The sequence below is a fragment of the Cotesia typhae genome, unplaced genomic scaffold (assembly GCF_013202065.1).
Source record: "Cotesia typhae breed Kobodo isofemale line unplaced genomic scaffold, CoteBio_Ctyphae scaffold_152, whole genome shotgun sequence".
Taxonomy (NCBI): Eukaryota; Metazoa; Arthropoda; class Insecta; order Hymenoptera; family Braconidae; genus Cotesia; species Cotesia typhae.
In genome coordinates this window covers 7,002,082-7,017,758 of record NW_027423776.1, presented here as the reverse complement: position 1 = coordinate 7,017,758, position 15,677 = coordinate 7,002,082, and the positions used below count along the sequence as shown (strand labels likewise).

General features: G+C 25.8%; 3 protein-coding genes and 1 long non-coding RNA gene across 4 annotated transcripts; 1 reads left to right on the top strand and 3 right to left on the bottom strand.

The window, feature by feature from the left end:
- Positions 1–5,670: 5,670 nt before the first annotated feature.
- On the bottom strand, positions 5,671–6,685 carry LOC141536487 (uncharacterized). Its single transcript, XR_012480735.1, has 3 exons — positions 6,636–6,685; positions 6,499–6,564; positions 5,671–5,766 (listed from the first exon to the last, which is right to left on the bottom strand). It is a non-coding gene; the product is annotated as an uncharacterized LOC141536487 (long non-coding RNA).
- A 1,966-nt stretch (positions 6,686–8,651) lies between these two features.
- E(y)2 (enhancer of yellow 2) lies at positions 8,652–9,996 on the bottom strand. Its single transcript, XM_074256676.1, has 3 exons — positions 9,741–9,996; positions 9,202–9,264; positions 8,652–9,027 (listed from the first exon to the last, which is right to left on the bottom strand). Exons 2-3 carry the CDS (start codon positions 9,249–9,251, stop codon positions 8,799–8,801), a joined length of 279 nt encoding a protein of 92 aa, XP_074112777.1. The 5' UTR covers positions 9,252–9,264; positions 9,741–9,996; the 3' UTR covers positions 8,652–8,798.
- A 432-nt stretch (positions 9,997–10,428) lies between these two features.
- LOC141536271 (uncharacterized) lies at positions 10,429–11,909 on the top strand. Its single transcript, XM_074256675.1, has 3 exons — positions 10,429–10,845; positions 11,239–11,467; positions 11,662–11,909. The coding sequence occupies exons 1-3, from the start codon at positions 10,586–10,588 to the stop codon at positions 11,773–11,775; spliced, it is 603 nt and encodes a 200-aa protein (XP_074112776.1). The 5' UTR covers positions 10,429–10,585; the 3' UTR covers positions 11,776–11,909.
- A 91-nt stretch (positions 11,910–12,000) lies between these two features.
- Positions 12,001–15,572, bottom strand: LOC141536270 (intraflagellar transport protein 81 homolog). The gene is made up of 10 exons (XM_074256674.1): positions 15,269–15,572; positions 15,040–15,182; positions 14,796–14,907; positions 14,593–14,709; positions 14,298–14,510; positions 12,885–13,635; positions 12,603–12,751; positions 12,446–12,526; positions 12,205–12,368; positions 12,001–12,135 (listed from the first exon to the last, which is right to left on the bottom strand). Exons 1-10 carry the CDS (start codon positions 15,371–15,373, stop codon positions 12,039–12,041), a joined length of 1,932 nt encoding a protein of 643 aa, XP_074112775.1. The 5' UTR covers positions 15,374–15,572; the 3' UTR covers positions 12,001–12,038.
- Between the last annotated feature and the right edge of the window lie 105 nt (positions 15,573–15,677).

Genomic DNA, 15,677 nt, shown 5'->3' with positions numbered 1-15,677 from the left:
ATCATTGTATATTGTGTACATAAAATCTATCTGTTGAAAGTGAACCAATTGGAGTGAAAATAAAATAAAGAAAACAGCTACAGCAGACAGAAAAAAATAATAAAAGAAAAGCTGTTGTATATGTTTCAAAAGTATCGGATTCTTGAGTTGTTTACGCGCTGGCAGAAATGAGAATTTCACATCAGAGAGTCTAGTCGAGTAAAACTCAAGTTAATTCTGCACCGCGAGAATTGATTTAATTACCATAGTAAGAAGTAGAAACTCTTACGAAGGTGATGTTGGCAGCGAGTGTACTCATTCGTTCTTACTTTATCTTTTTAATTCTTACTATTTTATTATTTTCCTCTTTTACTTTACTCGAGTTGTTATATATCTCGGACTTTGTTTCGTTTCGCTGATCCAAGTGCGCAGCTCGAGGAAACTACGAAGAAACAGTAGTAGTAAAGAAAATCGTCAGACATCTTCACGAGTCTGTTTTTTACAAATTTTATTTTCTTTTATTTAATTGTGTATTTATTTTTTTTTATGTTTCTTAACACTTGATACGTTTGATGAAAAAAAAAATTAATTTTTCGTGATGGAAAAAAAAGAGAAAATTAATTTTTCTTTTATTACTGTTTTATAAAATAATAGATAAAATCAACGCAATTTCTTTAAAAAATATCTTTAAAATACTCGTGAGTATTATGATTAATTTTTCTTCAGATAATTATTTTAGTTCAGAGAAAACAGAAAAATATTAATCATCTACATTATTAATTAATTAGAGTACTAAAAACTTCTACAGCGCGTAGTTCATAAGTTACAAGTAATAAGAACAAACTAAGAGAAGATTGAAGATTGAAGAATGAATGGAGGAGACAGTAGTGATAATTGTAAATAAAAAATAATTGAGAAAAACCGTCGACAATTTAATATCTTCGGAGCCGTGATTCCATTTCATTTATAAAATACATTCACTGCACAACATATAAACTCACTTCTATAGACATATATTTATAAATAGGAAAGTTGTCTCATTAGAGAAAATTGATCAAGTTAAAGGAAGCAAGAAGACAAAGAGAATTCACTTCACCGTCGTGTAAATTCACCCAATATTCCGCTTAGACTTTTATTCAATAAGATTCAATTACGTAATTACATAACATTCGCATGAATTATTGGAAAATTTATAAAGAACTCGGTAAATTCACAAAACATTAATCAAATTTAGTTAACGTAAAAATAAATAATATTTACTCTTTATTTATTTTTTGTAATTCTTGTATTATTTTTATTATTTTCCAGTACACTCACGTCATTAGAGACAAATGAGAAAGCGGCCAAGGCGACGATCAGTAAGAAATAAAAAAATTCACAAGTCCGAAGGGCAAAAACCAAAAATTAAAAAAAAATATTGAGTCTATAGATCGCAGGGCCGATGTTCACGACAATTTCCAGTCACCACCACTAATTGCACGTCAGCCTCGATTTTTCGCATTTCATTCACACTGACCACCACGGAAAATTCAACAATTTTATTTTCACAATAAATTTTTATTTGTCATGTAATTTAAAAATTTTTACTACCGCTCCCAGTCACAATTACTGTTTCAAAATGACATTGAGATATTATATTACAAATAAAAATAATTTTTATTGCTGTCGGGCATTTCAACAGTGACCTTTCATCACTAATTAATTTTCTGAATTTCACCACTGAATTTATAAAATACGTTGTAATTAAATAGCTTAAATATTTCACGTCAAATTTTTATCTCTCTATGCTTTTAAATTAAAAAAAAAAAAAAAAAAAAAAAAAAGCTGTAAGTCTTTTTTCGTGTTTCAATTTATATAATAAAAATAAATGAATAAAAATATTTCTTTTAGTCTAGAAATAATAAAATTATTCAGACTAAGAATGAAAAAAAAATTAGCAAGTTAAATTAATGCGTGTCCATAATATAAAATCAATGAATAATTGATCGATATGTATTGAATAAATAAAGTTTAAAAGTAAAGTAGAATTGAAAAGTAAAAAAATATTCGTGAGAGGCGGCACCAACTGTGTTTTCCTTATTTCTCATTCAGTTTTACGAAAAAAATTAAAGCTAACTTGGTGAATAAATAATTCGCGATAAAACCCACCTTTCTGTGATACTTGTTTTGTTAGTCGTATACGCGGTTGGTAAATTGCTTGGGTCTATTGCAACCAGAGCTTTTATTTTATTATCTTTCTCTTTTACCAAATGAATGCCGACCTTTCGGCTTTATCTACACAATACAAGGTGACTGGAAGTTTCCACGACTGTGCTTATCGTCAATTGATTTACCTCTCAAGTTGATGCTACGAGATACCGCCTACACTGAGAGAAATTCCCAGAAAATCCCAAAAGTTGCCATAACTATAAAGGGACAACTATTTTTATTTAGTTGATGTAACTAATTAAAATAGTTATTACAACTATTTATTGTTCACATAACTATTAAAAAATTAGAAGTAAATTTGTGAGAAAGAAAAAATATTTTCACGATATTTTAGAATCTAAACTGATTCTGATAATTCATAAAAAATAATTAATGTATATCAGAATTTATTTTGAAATATTTTCTAACTAGGAAAACACATCGAGTTTAGTAGGAAAAAATTAGCTAAAACATGTCTTTCATATTATCGAACACAGCCTGAACACAGCCATAGCATAAAAGAGACCCGAATGAACTGGAATAACGCAAGCTCTGGTTATTTCGCTAATAGATTTTTCAGCAGAATGAAAAGATCGCTCCTGATACAGAATAAATGGAGTAGAAATATACGTGAAGAAAAATGAGTGGGTGAAAACGAGTGAGAACAGCGCATACCATAATATCGAATAAGGGAGAAAGAAAAAAAAATAACACGAGTAATAAACCGGGTGAATGTAGTCAGCTTTAACTATTATACTATTCCCATACTTTCTCTCACTCCCTCACACTTTTTTTCTACTCCATCTATTCGTTTTTAATCTCAGAATTATGTTCGACAATTATTTGACTAAACTTCAAGTATAGAAGTAAAACTACGATTTAAAAAAAAAAATTTTAGATAACCGTTAAATGTCTCAATATACTTTTTGTTCTTAGGATTTCTATTTTTATCAATATTAAACTTCAGATTTACAATTATTAGATTTTTAAAAATTTGTCAGTGAATTTTTTGGTTAAAGTTATTGCTTTGAACAAAGCTTTAAAATGTTACTAAAAGTCGAAATAAAAAATATAAAATTTTGACAAAAAAAAAAACTAAGAAATGAATAATTTTTTTTCAACTCACGATTCTTTTTTTTTTTTTTAATTTACATGTTTTTTTTATTAAAAAGTTAACCTTTATGTATATTTGCGATTGAAGCATATTTTTTAGTTTTTTAAACAGTAAATTTTGTTCTAAAAATTTCGTCGTTAAATCGTTAGCTTATGAATTTTTAATAATGCATTTCCTAAAAAAAAATTACAAAAGTTGGAATAAAACTTAACCGGTGAATCACTTAAAAATTTCAATACAATTCTTGAAACCCGTACAGCGCGACTGCATCTGAAGTATGCAGTGTAAATAATTAAGTTAATCTATTTCCTTCGTCTCTAGTCAAGTATACATGTACGCACTGAGAAGTTTATTGGAATATGTAAAGCTTCTTCCGCCTTGTATACCGAAGAACTACCTGCAGACTTTGAACGAATCGAGATTGACATAAAAATAAGTAGAATAAAAATAAGCTGTAAGGATAAATTCCACGATAAAATATTCATCACATCCGCATCTACTTCTGAAGAAGTACAAGGACAATAATCCTGTTTCATTATACTTTCCTATTTACTGTACATGTTTTTGTTTTCTAGTTCAATTTTCATTCTTTTGCCTGCTATGGATCCGCTTACATAAAACGAAGCATTTGATATATAAATAAATTATTAAATAGGAGCAGAGAATGCAGAACTCTCTCAAGAGACAGTAACATTAAACTTGGACATCAATTGACAAAACGTAACTCTGGAGGATGACAAAAGTTTGTTTGTTCGCAAACTATAGCATTATCCCTTTATACTCAAAGAGTTCTCTACCATTGAAACAGTATAAAGTGTAGAGAGAGTTTAGAGGAGCAAGTAAAAGGTACGCGCCTCTTCTACTCTTTGTCCTTGGACATTGTTCCACCAATTTAGTAAGTTTAAGTTTGTTCCTTGAATCTATCAGGCAATTATTGAGGGTCCATTCTATTCACTCGAATTCGAAAATATCGCCTCAAGTTTTCACAACTAAGCGTACTAAAGGCTTTTAATGTTATTGATTCACGAAAATTCACCATCGAAACTACCGTTTGCTTTTCACGGTAATAAAATTAAGGGGTAAACATTTAGCCAACTAAATAAAGTGCTATGAAATATTTAACGATTTAATTAAATCGTTTGGAACTCTAACAGTTAATTTTCGTGATAAAAACAGGAGCAAATATTTTTCCACTAGTTACAATTAGAAGTTGTGTAACATTTAAAAAATAATTGTAGTAAAATGATAATAAATATCAAAACTTGTTAATTTAATAGCATATTTTTTTTTTTTTTGATCAGAAACATTTCTCAGCTAGATCTGACTACCCTTCGTTATCTAATTTCGAATAGCGCGAAAGATATTACCGTGATAAAATAAAAGAAAAAATAAAAATTACGGTAAATAAATAAAGGTTATTTAAGTTAAACGGAATTTATCAGTGTAAAAGTAAAATAATTTTATTCGTGAATTAATAAAAGTAAAGCAAAGAGAATAATTAACGAAAATGTACTTAAAACATTGAGAATCCCCGTGTAGAAGCGAGGACGCTTACCCGGCCATTAGACAGGCGATTTGCATATTCTATCAGGCTTCGAGCGTCTGCAGTTCTGTTATTGGTGTAACTTTACCCTTTAAAGTACCTCCTAATATTACACCCAGCTATTCATGAAACTTGTTCGATGCTCCTGGACTTGCAAGCGTTATTATCCTAACAGATAACACTCTTTTGCCTAATATGCATATATACACTACTTACACTCCCATTTACTTGAGACCAAGATCTTGTTCCAGTTAAAACTTATTATCCCTCTCTTCTTACTGTAATACATTACCCGAATATATACTTGGATCTATTTCTGTTAAGTGAATCCTTCAATTATATTCTGATATTTATATATCTATCAAGCAGTCCCATCAATAATCGCAAATGGATTTCATCCAGTGATTTATACATCAAGATATAACACCCTCACCGCACTATTAAATCTCATTAAGAACTTATAATCCTTTCTCGTCTTCGAAAGCTTGATCTTAATCTTAATTTATCTTGTCATATACATATAACTTAATAACTTTAAATAATAAAAAGTTTTACTTTAAATTATACTGAATCATGACTCAAACCACGTTAAATTGTCTATATAAGTTATTGATAATAAAAATTTGTAAAACGTGATATGAATAGTTAAATTTAAAATTATCCGTGGAAATTGTAAGTGTAATATCAAAAATAAAAAATGACTTTTTTTATGATTATGACTTTAAACACCTAAAAGCGAGCATTAAATTTTTTATCTGAAGTAATGCACGCAATAAAACTAAAAAATTATTCTTTAGATACTAAAATTGTAAAATTTTATTTAAAGAAAAAAATAACGAACCAGTAGAAGATCTTGATGAATCCTTCGATCGGCCATGGTGCAGCTGAATTAATAATTGATAATTATAGCTGATAAAACTAGGAACAGTGGAGATTTCTGCATCTATAATGCGTAAAAAGAAATAAAAAACAAGAGTTATAAAAAAGTTCAATAGTATTTTTTTATGATTATAGCCCATTACTGCAATCCTTAGAGGATTTATGTTACGTGATATTGTAATCTAAGTACTTGAAGAGTTTTTCTTTTCTTAATAAGCATTTCAACAATGGTAGCTGCCGTTTTAGTATAATAAAAAGAAATTACTTGAATAAATGCAAAAAGCGTTAATGTTTTTAATAATCAAAAAGGATTGACTGTTAAAATTGTTTTAAGTATTCTGAATGAATTTTATAGAAAATTTTTAATAGGAAATAATTTTTAAATAAATATCAAAAATAATTAGCTTAATTTATAACTGAAACGTTTAAGTACGTATTATGATTTAATTTAAAGGTGAAGAGTGAAGTTTGCTACTCAAAGAAGCTTATTGACACAAGTCGGCACGTAAGGTCGAGCCCTAGACCTTTTGAATATTTAATCATTGATTCAATACTTGATAAATGATTTAATAATTTAATAACGAAGTTTGTAAACTATTTTCTGACAAACATCAGTTCAGTTTATGAGAAAACCGATGCAACAAATGATTTATTCTAGTTTGCCTGCCAGTAACCATTAGAAATTATTCATAATTTTTAAATGCTATATTTTTTATAAATTTTTTTATTCTCTTATATTTCTAAAAACTTGAATTTTTCATCAGAGCATTTAGTCATAATTAACAAAGAATATTACCTATTTGAATTTTCATATTTTGAAAATGAGCTTCTAGATGTCACGACTGTTCTCCAACGCATGTACCTATAGAGCAAAAAAATGTAATTATTAATAAATGTCATTAATAAAAAAAAATCCAAAAATTAAATACTTACTTTACAAAGCATACAGTTTTTTGATCATGTTCATAAGCACTATCTTCTTTAATAATTGCCACTACTTATTCACTTTTTATAAAATATTAAAGTTAGCCGACGTTTCTAATTTTTATATTTATTAATTTGGATCAAAAAAATATATGACATTAAAGTTAGCTGTCACTTAACAATTTTTTAATTTAAAAAAAAAATTTTTTTTCCAAAAAATTATTTTTAAAAAATGGCATTTTTAATTTATTAAAATTTCTACAAGTATATTTTTTTAATAATTTTTTTTTTGCTACAATTTATTTGTTAAAGAAAATTAAAAAAATTATAAAGTAACAGCTAAATTTAGTGTCATAAAGTTAACAGCCACTTGACAATTTTTTAATTTTATTTAAAAAAAAAATTATTTTAAAAAAATTGTATTTTTTTTTTTTTTTATTTCTACATGCCAATTTTTTTATCATAATTTATTTGTCATAAAATTATTAAAAATGTGCTAAATTAATTTTCATCTAAATTTAATGTCATAAAATTTTTTTTAATTACTCTTAAAGATTTTCAAGTTTTTGAAAAAAAAAAAAAAAAAAAAAAATTTTTTTTTTTATTTATTTGTAATAAATTTTTTAATAAAAAAATTCTAAACATTTCAAGATGTCGGCTTACTTAATTTTTAAACACTTTTTATACCCGCACTAGTGTTTTGAATTGAAAAAAAAAAAAAAAATGAAACACGGCAAATTTTTTTGACAAAATGGCGGCGCGGACTACTAGCATACTAAAAAATACTTTTCACTCAAAAAAAAATAAAAAATACTTTGAATTCATAATTTGTAATTAATAAATATTCTAAAACAAATGAAAATGACTGTTGAGAATTACTACTAATGGCTAAAACCGCGGACAACGCGAGAACTATACGACGCAATAATGTAAAAGTGACTCGATCGGCTTTTGTTTTTTTTTCATACTTATCTTTTCCGCATTTTCGAAATTATTATCATCGATTGTACGTCAGAAGCTAAGGAACATTATTCTGTAAAAGTTTTATTTAATTTTATCACGAAAACCTGTTAATTAATTAATTAATTCCGAAGATTGAATCCTGCGACGTGTCGACACTGCTGCTAGCGAAGGTTTGAGAGTGACCGTTGGAAATTGAAAATCGACAGTCACGCCATGTTGCGCAGTACGTTCTGCGCAACGCGGAAGTTTGTAACACTCCCTTATATGGACTCAGTTGTTTACTTCCTCGAAAAATATTGAAATCAACTACTTTTTGTTTTTTTTTTGCAATTCATTATTAATTAATGATTAATGAAAAACGAAACTAAAATTTTTTTCATTGAAAAAATTCTTACGAAAAAATTTAAAAAAAAATTCGAACATTTTTTTTAATAATTTTTTACTTGAAATTTAATTATTAAAAAAAATAAAAAATTGTTTTTATGTTTTTACTTTTTTACATTGCCAATAAATTAATTTCATTTTTATGAATTAGAAATAAAAAAATTATTTTCTTAATTCCCATCGATATTTTTCAAAAAAAAATCTAAAAAAAGACGAAATTTAAATATAATTAAATTTTATATTTTTAAATAAATTGAAAAATTTGTGAAAAAAAATTTTTGTAAATAAGTATTTATTTTTTTTTTTTTTTATTTAATTAACTTGAAATTTTTTAATTATTGATGCAAACGATCTTTATTACTATAAATTTTGATATATACCCAAATTTAATTTTTTTCACTGTTTTTATCTTCAAGTATGACGAAATTTTTTTTTTTAATTTTTTATTATGATAGTTTAGATAATTACTGGTTGTTTTTTTAGTAATTATTCGTGTATATACTTTTCAAACTTTTATTTATTTTATTTTGATGATAAAATTAAAAATTTATAGTGTTTTAATCAATCACTTGTATTTTGGACTATAAATATTTTTAAATTTAGTTTATCAGATAATTTAAAAATTACAAAAAAAAATTAAAATTTCATCAGTCATTCATCATAGAATAATTGCAGAAAAATATTTCAATAATTTATTTTCTTATAAAATAGCATCATTTATTATAAATTTTAACTGAATAACTCAGAAAATAATTGAATAACAATATACTTCCTCGATTACTGAAGTAAAAAAAATGTATTTACAGTTTTTAAGTATTTAAGTATTTAAATCTTCAGCTTTTCTTCTTGAGCCATCAACTGACTTTTTATTTTTTGCAATAACTCTTTTTTAACTGAGTCAGGTACAAGAGTACGGGCTCTGCTGGTTACAGTTGACAACATGCTGTCATAGGTGATATCATTTCCTTTCTCTTTGATCAATTCCTTACAAATTATTTTAACTTGGTCACGCCATCCGCATTCAACAAGGCGCCGTCTAAGGAGCTCTTTCAATCTGTAAAATAAAATCCCTAATAAAATCCGTAAAACAAGTTATCAGATGTCTGCTAATTTCAAGATTATTAAAATAAATTGTAAATAATCTAGAACAAAATAAACAATTGATTAATAATTAATGGGTCAATTATTTAAAATTTTATAACTAATAATAAAATGTATACAGACTTACCCATCACGATCACCAACCATAACTAATCTTTGATGCGGTGCAGTCTTCATAATGATTATTTTTCTAGAAATTATTTTAAATTAATGACAATAATTGGAATATTTAAATGACATTTAAGTTAGCATTCACTTGATCATTTTTTAATTTTAGTCAACAAACTGACTTGCTCCAAAAAATTATTTAAAAACAATTGCATTTTTTATTTTTTTTAAATTTCTGGCATTTTTTTTTACTGTAATTTAATTGTTACAAACATTTGTAAAATGATCAAATATCTGCTAATTTAAATAACACTGAAGTTGACAGACATTAAAAATTTTTTTTTTAGAATTTTGTAGCAACTAAATTAGTAAGAAAAAATTTAATTAAAAAAGATCACATGTGAAAATTAATAAAAATTTCAAATGAAAATTTTTAGAAGCATTTTTTTATTGTAATTAATTTGTTAAAAAAATTTTTAAATTGACAGCTGACCGCTAATTTCACTATTATTAATTTAATTTTCATAATCAAACAATAATTGATAATTAATAATTTACCTGTTTACTAAGTTGATGAATAAACAAAACACTGCTCACGGCTATTTGTTGTTGCTGTTGTTTGGAAAGTGTATTATTTAGGTTAGGTGGTCAGTGTATAATAATAAAATTAGGCAACGTTTAACAATTTTTTTCATCAATTACAAGTAGAAAAAATACTTTTTAAAAATTGCACTTAAAGTTTTTTAAAAAGTGAAATTTTTTTGCAATAATTTTTTCAATAAAAAAAATTAAAATTATAAAAATTTTGGCAAAAATAAATAAGAAACAAAAATTGACAAAATTATAAATGCAATTTTTTAAAAATAGTTTTTCAGAAAATGAAATTAAAAAATTATCAAGTGGCTGCTAACTTTAATGTCAAGAAGTTCACAGATATTATAAATTTTTTTAGAATTTTATAACAACTAAATTATTATAAAAAAAAATTAATTAAAAAGTTTCACATGTGAAAATTAATAAAAATTACAAGTGAAAATTTTTAGAAGCATTTTTTTATTGAAATTAATTTGTTAAAAAAATTTTTAAAATTGACAGCTGATCGTTAACTTTATAGTATCATCTTAATTTTTTAATAAAATGACGGTAATTTACCGATAGAAATCAAATTTAATCTTCTACGAAAAATCCTCACTAGATAGCAGAGTGATGTCGTGGAATTTGGAATCGTCCCAGTATTATTTTTATTATTTTTATTATTATTATTGTAGACAGTTGTTAACGTTCACATCTTCCGCTGTCATGTACTCCTGATGTATTTTCTTGTGTTTCATCAAATGTTTTGTGAATAATTACATTAAAAACAGCAACATTAACTGAACAAATAAAAAATAAGACAAAAAAAGATGAATCTACCAAGTGACGATGTTTTTGGGTTTACTCAACAAACAGCGATGATACTCGAAGGTTTCGAGGCCGCTGACTTGATACCAGAGTTCAAAAAACGTAATATATCAACATCAGTCCTGTCCGAGTTATCAAAAGAAGATTTTATGACACTAGGTGCTTCTGAAGAACTTGCTGACAAAATTGTCAAGCAACTGGGTTTTAAATTACGTAAACCAAAATTGCAGTTTAATTCTTTGATTGACAATTCAACTATCAGGTTAATATGAATAAAAATGACACTGAAATTAACTGACATTAGAAAGTTTTTTATAATTTTATAGCAATTAAATTATTTTTTAAAAAATTTGGAAAAAAATTATCAGTTGTCAGCTAACTTCAGAGTTAACGGTAAAACAGACAATTGGATTGTTAGAATTATTTTTAATAAAAATTAATTTAGCAGATATTTAATAATTTTTTTAATAAATAAATTATGGCAAAAAAATTGACACGTAGAGATTTTAAAAAATTAAAATGAAATTTTTTAAAAATAATTTCTGGGAAGAAATTTGTTTGTCAAAAAAATTTTTTAAACGATCATATGACTTCTAACTTTAATGCCATTTATTTTTTATTAATGATTAATTTTTTTATAATTTATTATTTGCAGAGAAGAAAAATTGACGGACATGTTAAAAAATACACACCAACAATTAGCACTTCTTCAAATTTTTATAAATTTTAATCGCGTTAAATTGTCTAAGCTAACAGATGACTTTGTAATTGATCTGAATAAAAATGTTCGAGCAAGTGAGGCACTTCATTTGGTGACTAAATGTGCGATTCAACAACTAAATGATCTTCAATCAGATATACGTCAATTGGTGACAATTGTTGAAGTAAATATTTTAATCAATAATTAAATACTTATGACACTGAAATTGACAGACATTAGGAATTTTTTTTATAATTTTATAGCAGTTAAATTATTATGAAAAAAATTTAATACAAAAATTAAAAAAATTGTCTGTTGTCTACTAACTTCAGTATTATAAATATTTTGATTATTAATTGCTTTATTAATTTTTTTTAGGCCGATGAAACTAAGAACCAATCACAGAAACATAAATTAATTGGAGCTGGATTATTTATTGGTTTAATTGGATCTTCAATACTTATAATTAATATTCTTAAAAAATCTCACTAGTTAATAAATTATTTTCTTACTTATATTTTTTATTAAATATTCTTAAATGTTTTTCTAGTTTCATAACTTTGTAAAGGCGTTATCTACTTAAATAATAATTAACTGTTTATTAAAAGTTATTAATTCATTAATTATTATCATGCTGTGAATATTATTGATTGCTAAGTGTCAAATTAAAAAGTGATTTTTAGAATTTTTTGATCAAAAAATTTTTTATGAAAAAAATTTTAATCTCTACTAAAATGAATCAATATTTTAATTTTTCACTCCAAAATTAGAGTTTCAGTTCCATCTTTTCGTAAAACAATACCATCTCGTCGTTTGTTTTCAGCAAAATTTTCAATTTTTGTTTTAAATATTCTGCAATAAATTATACAAATAATGTAATAACTCGTTAAAAAATTTTATAAATTATTCTTAAGTACTTACGAAATAAGACTCGTCCATTGGTGAGTTTGACTAACACTCTGCTTAAGTAATTCCTTCAAACTTTTTTCTTTCTCTTTCAACATTTTATATTTCTTCTCTTCACTAATTATAGACTCGTTCAACTTGTCCTGAAGAGACTTTTCACCATTAGGATTTGCGTAAGACTGCAGCAATAAATACAAAATATGAGTATCTTATCTTGTTCAAATTAATAAAATTTATTCAAGTGCTAGAAACTTACTCGAACTTCATCTTGGATATTCTTCTGTATTTTCTTCATTTTCGCAATTTTTTTCTGAAGCTCCGTCATTTCTTGCGTGTTCTAAAAATAAAATTACCACAAAATAGAAAAAAAAAAATTAATTTTTCTAAAATAAACCAAAAATTAGCAGCAATACCTCTTCTATAAGCTTCCTAGTACTTTCAACTTCGCTGATCAAGTTGGATATTGCATTTTGTGTACTTGAAGCAATAGAATCATAGCTGCGCTTTGCGCGTTCGTATTTATCATCAACATCATAATTTTTTTGTCTTAGCGGCTTCAGATCTTGAAAGTAAAATTATCAATAATTTTTATTAGTTACATTCTATTCGATTAATTAATAACTGCCGAGATTGATAGATTATAAATAAAAAATTAGTGGCTTAATGATGAAAAATTATTAAATAACCAATATTACCATTCAGCAAAGAAGATAACTTTGACTTCAACGTCAATAAGTTACGCGTCAATTGTAAATTAATATCGCTAGCATTGCTTTCATTAAAATTATCAGAAATGTTGTACTCATAGTTCATCATATTAACAGCATCCATAGTCTTGCTATCACTCAATTTATTCTGCAAAATGATATCAGTGCGACTCAAGATACCGCCTTCAGCTCTAAGTTCAGCCAATTCAGCTCTACAGCGCTTGTACATGCCGCTTTTGGTCTTCAAACGGGCGACATAGCGCTTTAGATCTTCACCTTTGGGCATCGAATCTTCAGCCAAGTGTTTTGTCTTAGCGCGTTTGTTTTCCAGCTTTATAGTCAGCTCAGCTAGATCATTTTCGTTTTTTTCCAACTTATCAAGCGTGGTGCGTTTTATTCCAGCAATCGCTGCTGCCTGCTGTCTGAATGGAGTTATCTTTTCGCTTCCGTTTTCAGTGATTTTGTTCTCTGCAAGAGTCTGGATTTCGCGAACTAATACGTCTAATTGCTGACGAAGCTTGATTATGTCATCTGGGCCAATGTAAGGCGTTTTCACGACATTGTTCAACGCATTGACGCGCAGTTTCAATGAAGATAGTTCTTTGGACATTTTTTCGTTGTAAATCGCCATGAGGATCATCACTTCTTCTTGTAATCGCTGTTGCAAAGACTGCGGGGTTAACTCAACGTCGGTTTTTTGTAATGTTTGGAGTTTTTGCTCGGCTTTTTGTAATGATAACTGAAAATAATTTTAATTAATTTATTCTTAATATTTTATTAAAAGCTTTAAATTTAATTATTCTGGATTTGAAATTGAAATTATGATTTAATAGAATTAAAAAGAATCTTAACATTTGAAAAAATGATTCTGATAGTTTTTAAATTTTTTTTTTTTGTATTTAATTTATTGAAATATTGATTAATTAGCTTTGAAAATTTATTAACTCATAATACGCCATAAATTTCTGTAATTTACATTATTTATAATACATTTTTTATGCCATTGAAATTGAGAGACAGCTGATCATTTTTTAAACAATAAAATATTGCAAGAAAAATTTATTTAAAAAATTCCATCTCTAAAAGCTCTAAAAAATTGTAAATGCAATTTTTTAAAACTAATTTTTTAAATCTAATTTATTTTTCAAAAAAAATTAAAAAAATTATTAAGTAACTGCTAATTTCAATGTCCATTTTTTTTTTAAATTATTTAATACACATATTTTAATTTCCTCACCACGTTACTACTTTTTAATTTCATGTTATGATAATTTACTTAATTAATATTTTAAAATAACAAATTTTTAACCAAAATGATTAAATGCTTGTTAATTCACTTCCCATAAAATAAAATAATATTAAAAATGAAATATCCAAATTTGTAAATCAGAAATTAAATACCTGTAATGATTCAATAGCTTTATTTTCTTGCATACGCTGCAATATTAATTCATGATCTTTATCTTTTTCCAGCCTCAATTCCTGGGCAATTTGTAACAAATGTGCCTGTGACGTCGTTTTTGATTTTATTTTTTCAATCCTGTCCACAAGTACTTGGCGTTCTTTTTCCATCGCTCGTAAATCGGATTTGAGTTCAGCGGCTGCTTCATTTCCCTTAAAAAAATGTATTAATTCATTGAACCAAAAATTGTTTAAAAAAAATCTAAAGACTTTTGAAATTTATTTAAATAATTACTTTTATACCAGCTTCACGTTCTTTGTGTACAATCTTAAATTCGTCAACAAGTTCTACATATCTATCATATAATGCCGATGTTTCAGCGTCTTGCAAATATTCTGCCGGTACTTCAATCTATAAATTAAAAAAAAAAAAATCATCAACTAGATAAAAAACTACAGTCTATAAGATTAATTAATTAAAATAGTAAAATAATTTACTTTTATTAAAAATCGTGATAAATAAGCTCGTTTTCGCGCGATGTCAATATTTTTAAACAGCCATTGAAAAATACCACAAATAGTATCTTGGTCTCCTTTACTCAATCTTTGTCTGCAAGAAATATTAAAAAAAAAAAAAAAAGATTATAAAGTGTGTCTACGGTAAAAGACCCAGTTATTAACTGGGTCTTTTACTTTGTCATTTATTATTTTATTTTTTAAAAAATAAAATAAAATTGAATACCTAAATAACGAAAAATCTTTATCTGTTTGATATTTGAGTATTTTTAATATTGACAAAATTCGCATAGTTGATTGTTCAACATTCTCATCGATTGTGTTTATCCTCGGTGTCTCTGTTATTTTTGATAACACATCACTAAGTAGCTAAAATCAGTCAATTAATTTATTTTTCAATCACTTTCATACTGAAAGCAATTAATTACAAATAATAAAAAATGATAAATATTTACTTGTAATAGATCAGTGGATGTAAGCGCCTTGAAAGATATTAATGATAAATTTTTATTTAAAAATTTATTTAAATCAATAATAATTCGCTTTAAATCTTCACCCATTTTTAAATTTTTGATTTTAGTAATAATACGAAAACTAATTATTATAAAACAATGTAATTATGACAGGAGCATGGTACTTGTTATGACACTTGTGTTGATATTAACGTTGCTATGGTAACACACACTCTTTATTGTGTAAATATACAAATATAATACATGTATGAATTTTATAAATAATTTTATTTATTTTATTTAAAATTGAACAGAAATTATAAATGATTAATTTAAATTTACAGATATTTTAATTTTTTTTATTTTTCAGTCTACTTAATAAAATACAATTTATATTTTATTTTAATGTGAC

Bases quoted from the DNA above. Each gene is read 5' to 3' on its own strand.
- LOC141536271 (XM_074256675.1), top strand. From the start codon at position 10,586: ATGAATCTACCAAGTGACGATGTTTTTGGGTTTACTCAACAAACAGCG. The intron at 10,846-11,238 runs GTTAATATGAAT...TATTATTTGCAG, and splicing joins ATTGACAATTCAACTATCAG to AGAAGAAAAATTGACGGACA. The intron at 11,468-11,661 runs GTAAATATTTTA...AATTTTTTTTAG, and splicing joins AATTGGTGACAATTGTTGAA to GCCGATGAAACTAAGAACCA.
- LOC141536270 (XM_074256674.1), bottom strand. From the start codon at position 15,373: ATGGGTGAAGATTTAAAGCGAATTATTATTGATTTAAATAAATTTTTA. The intron at 14,710-14,795 runs GTAAATTATTTT...TTTAATTTATAG, and splicing joins TATCACGATTTTTAATAAAA to ATTGAAGTACCGGCAGAATA. The intron at 12,752-12,884 runs GTAATATTGGTT...TTTACTTTCAAG, and splicing joins GTTATCTTCTTTGCTGAATG to ATCTGAAGCCGCTAAGACAA.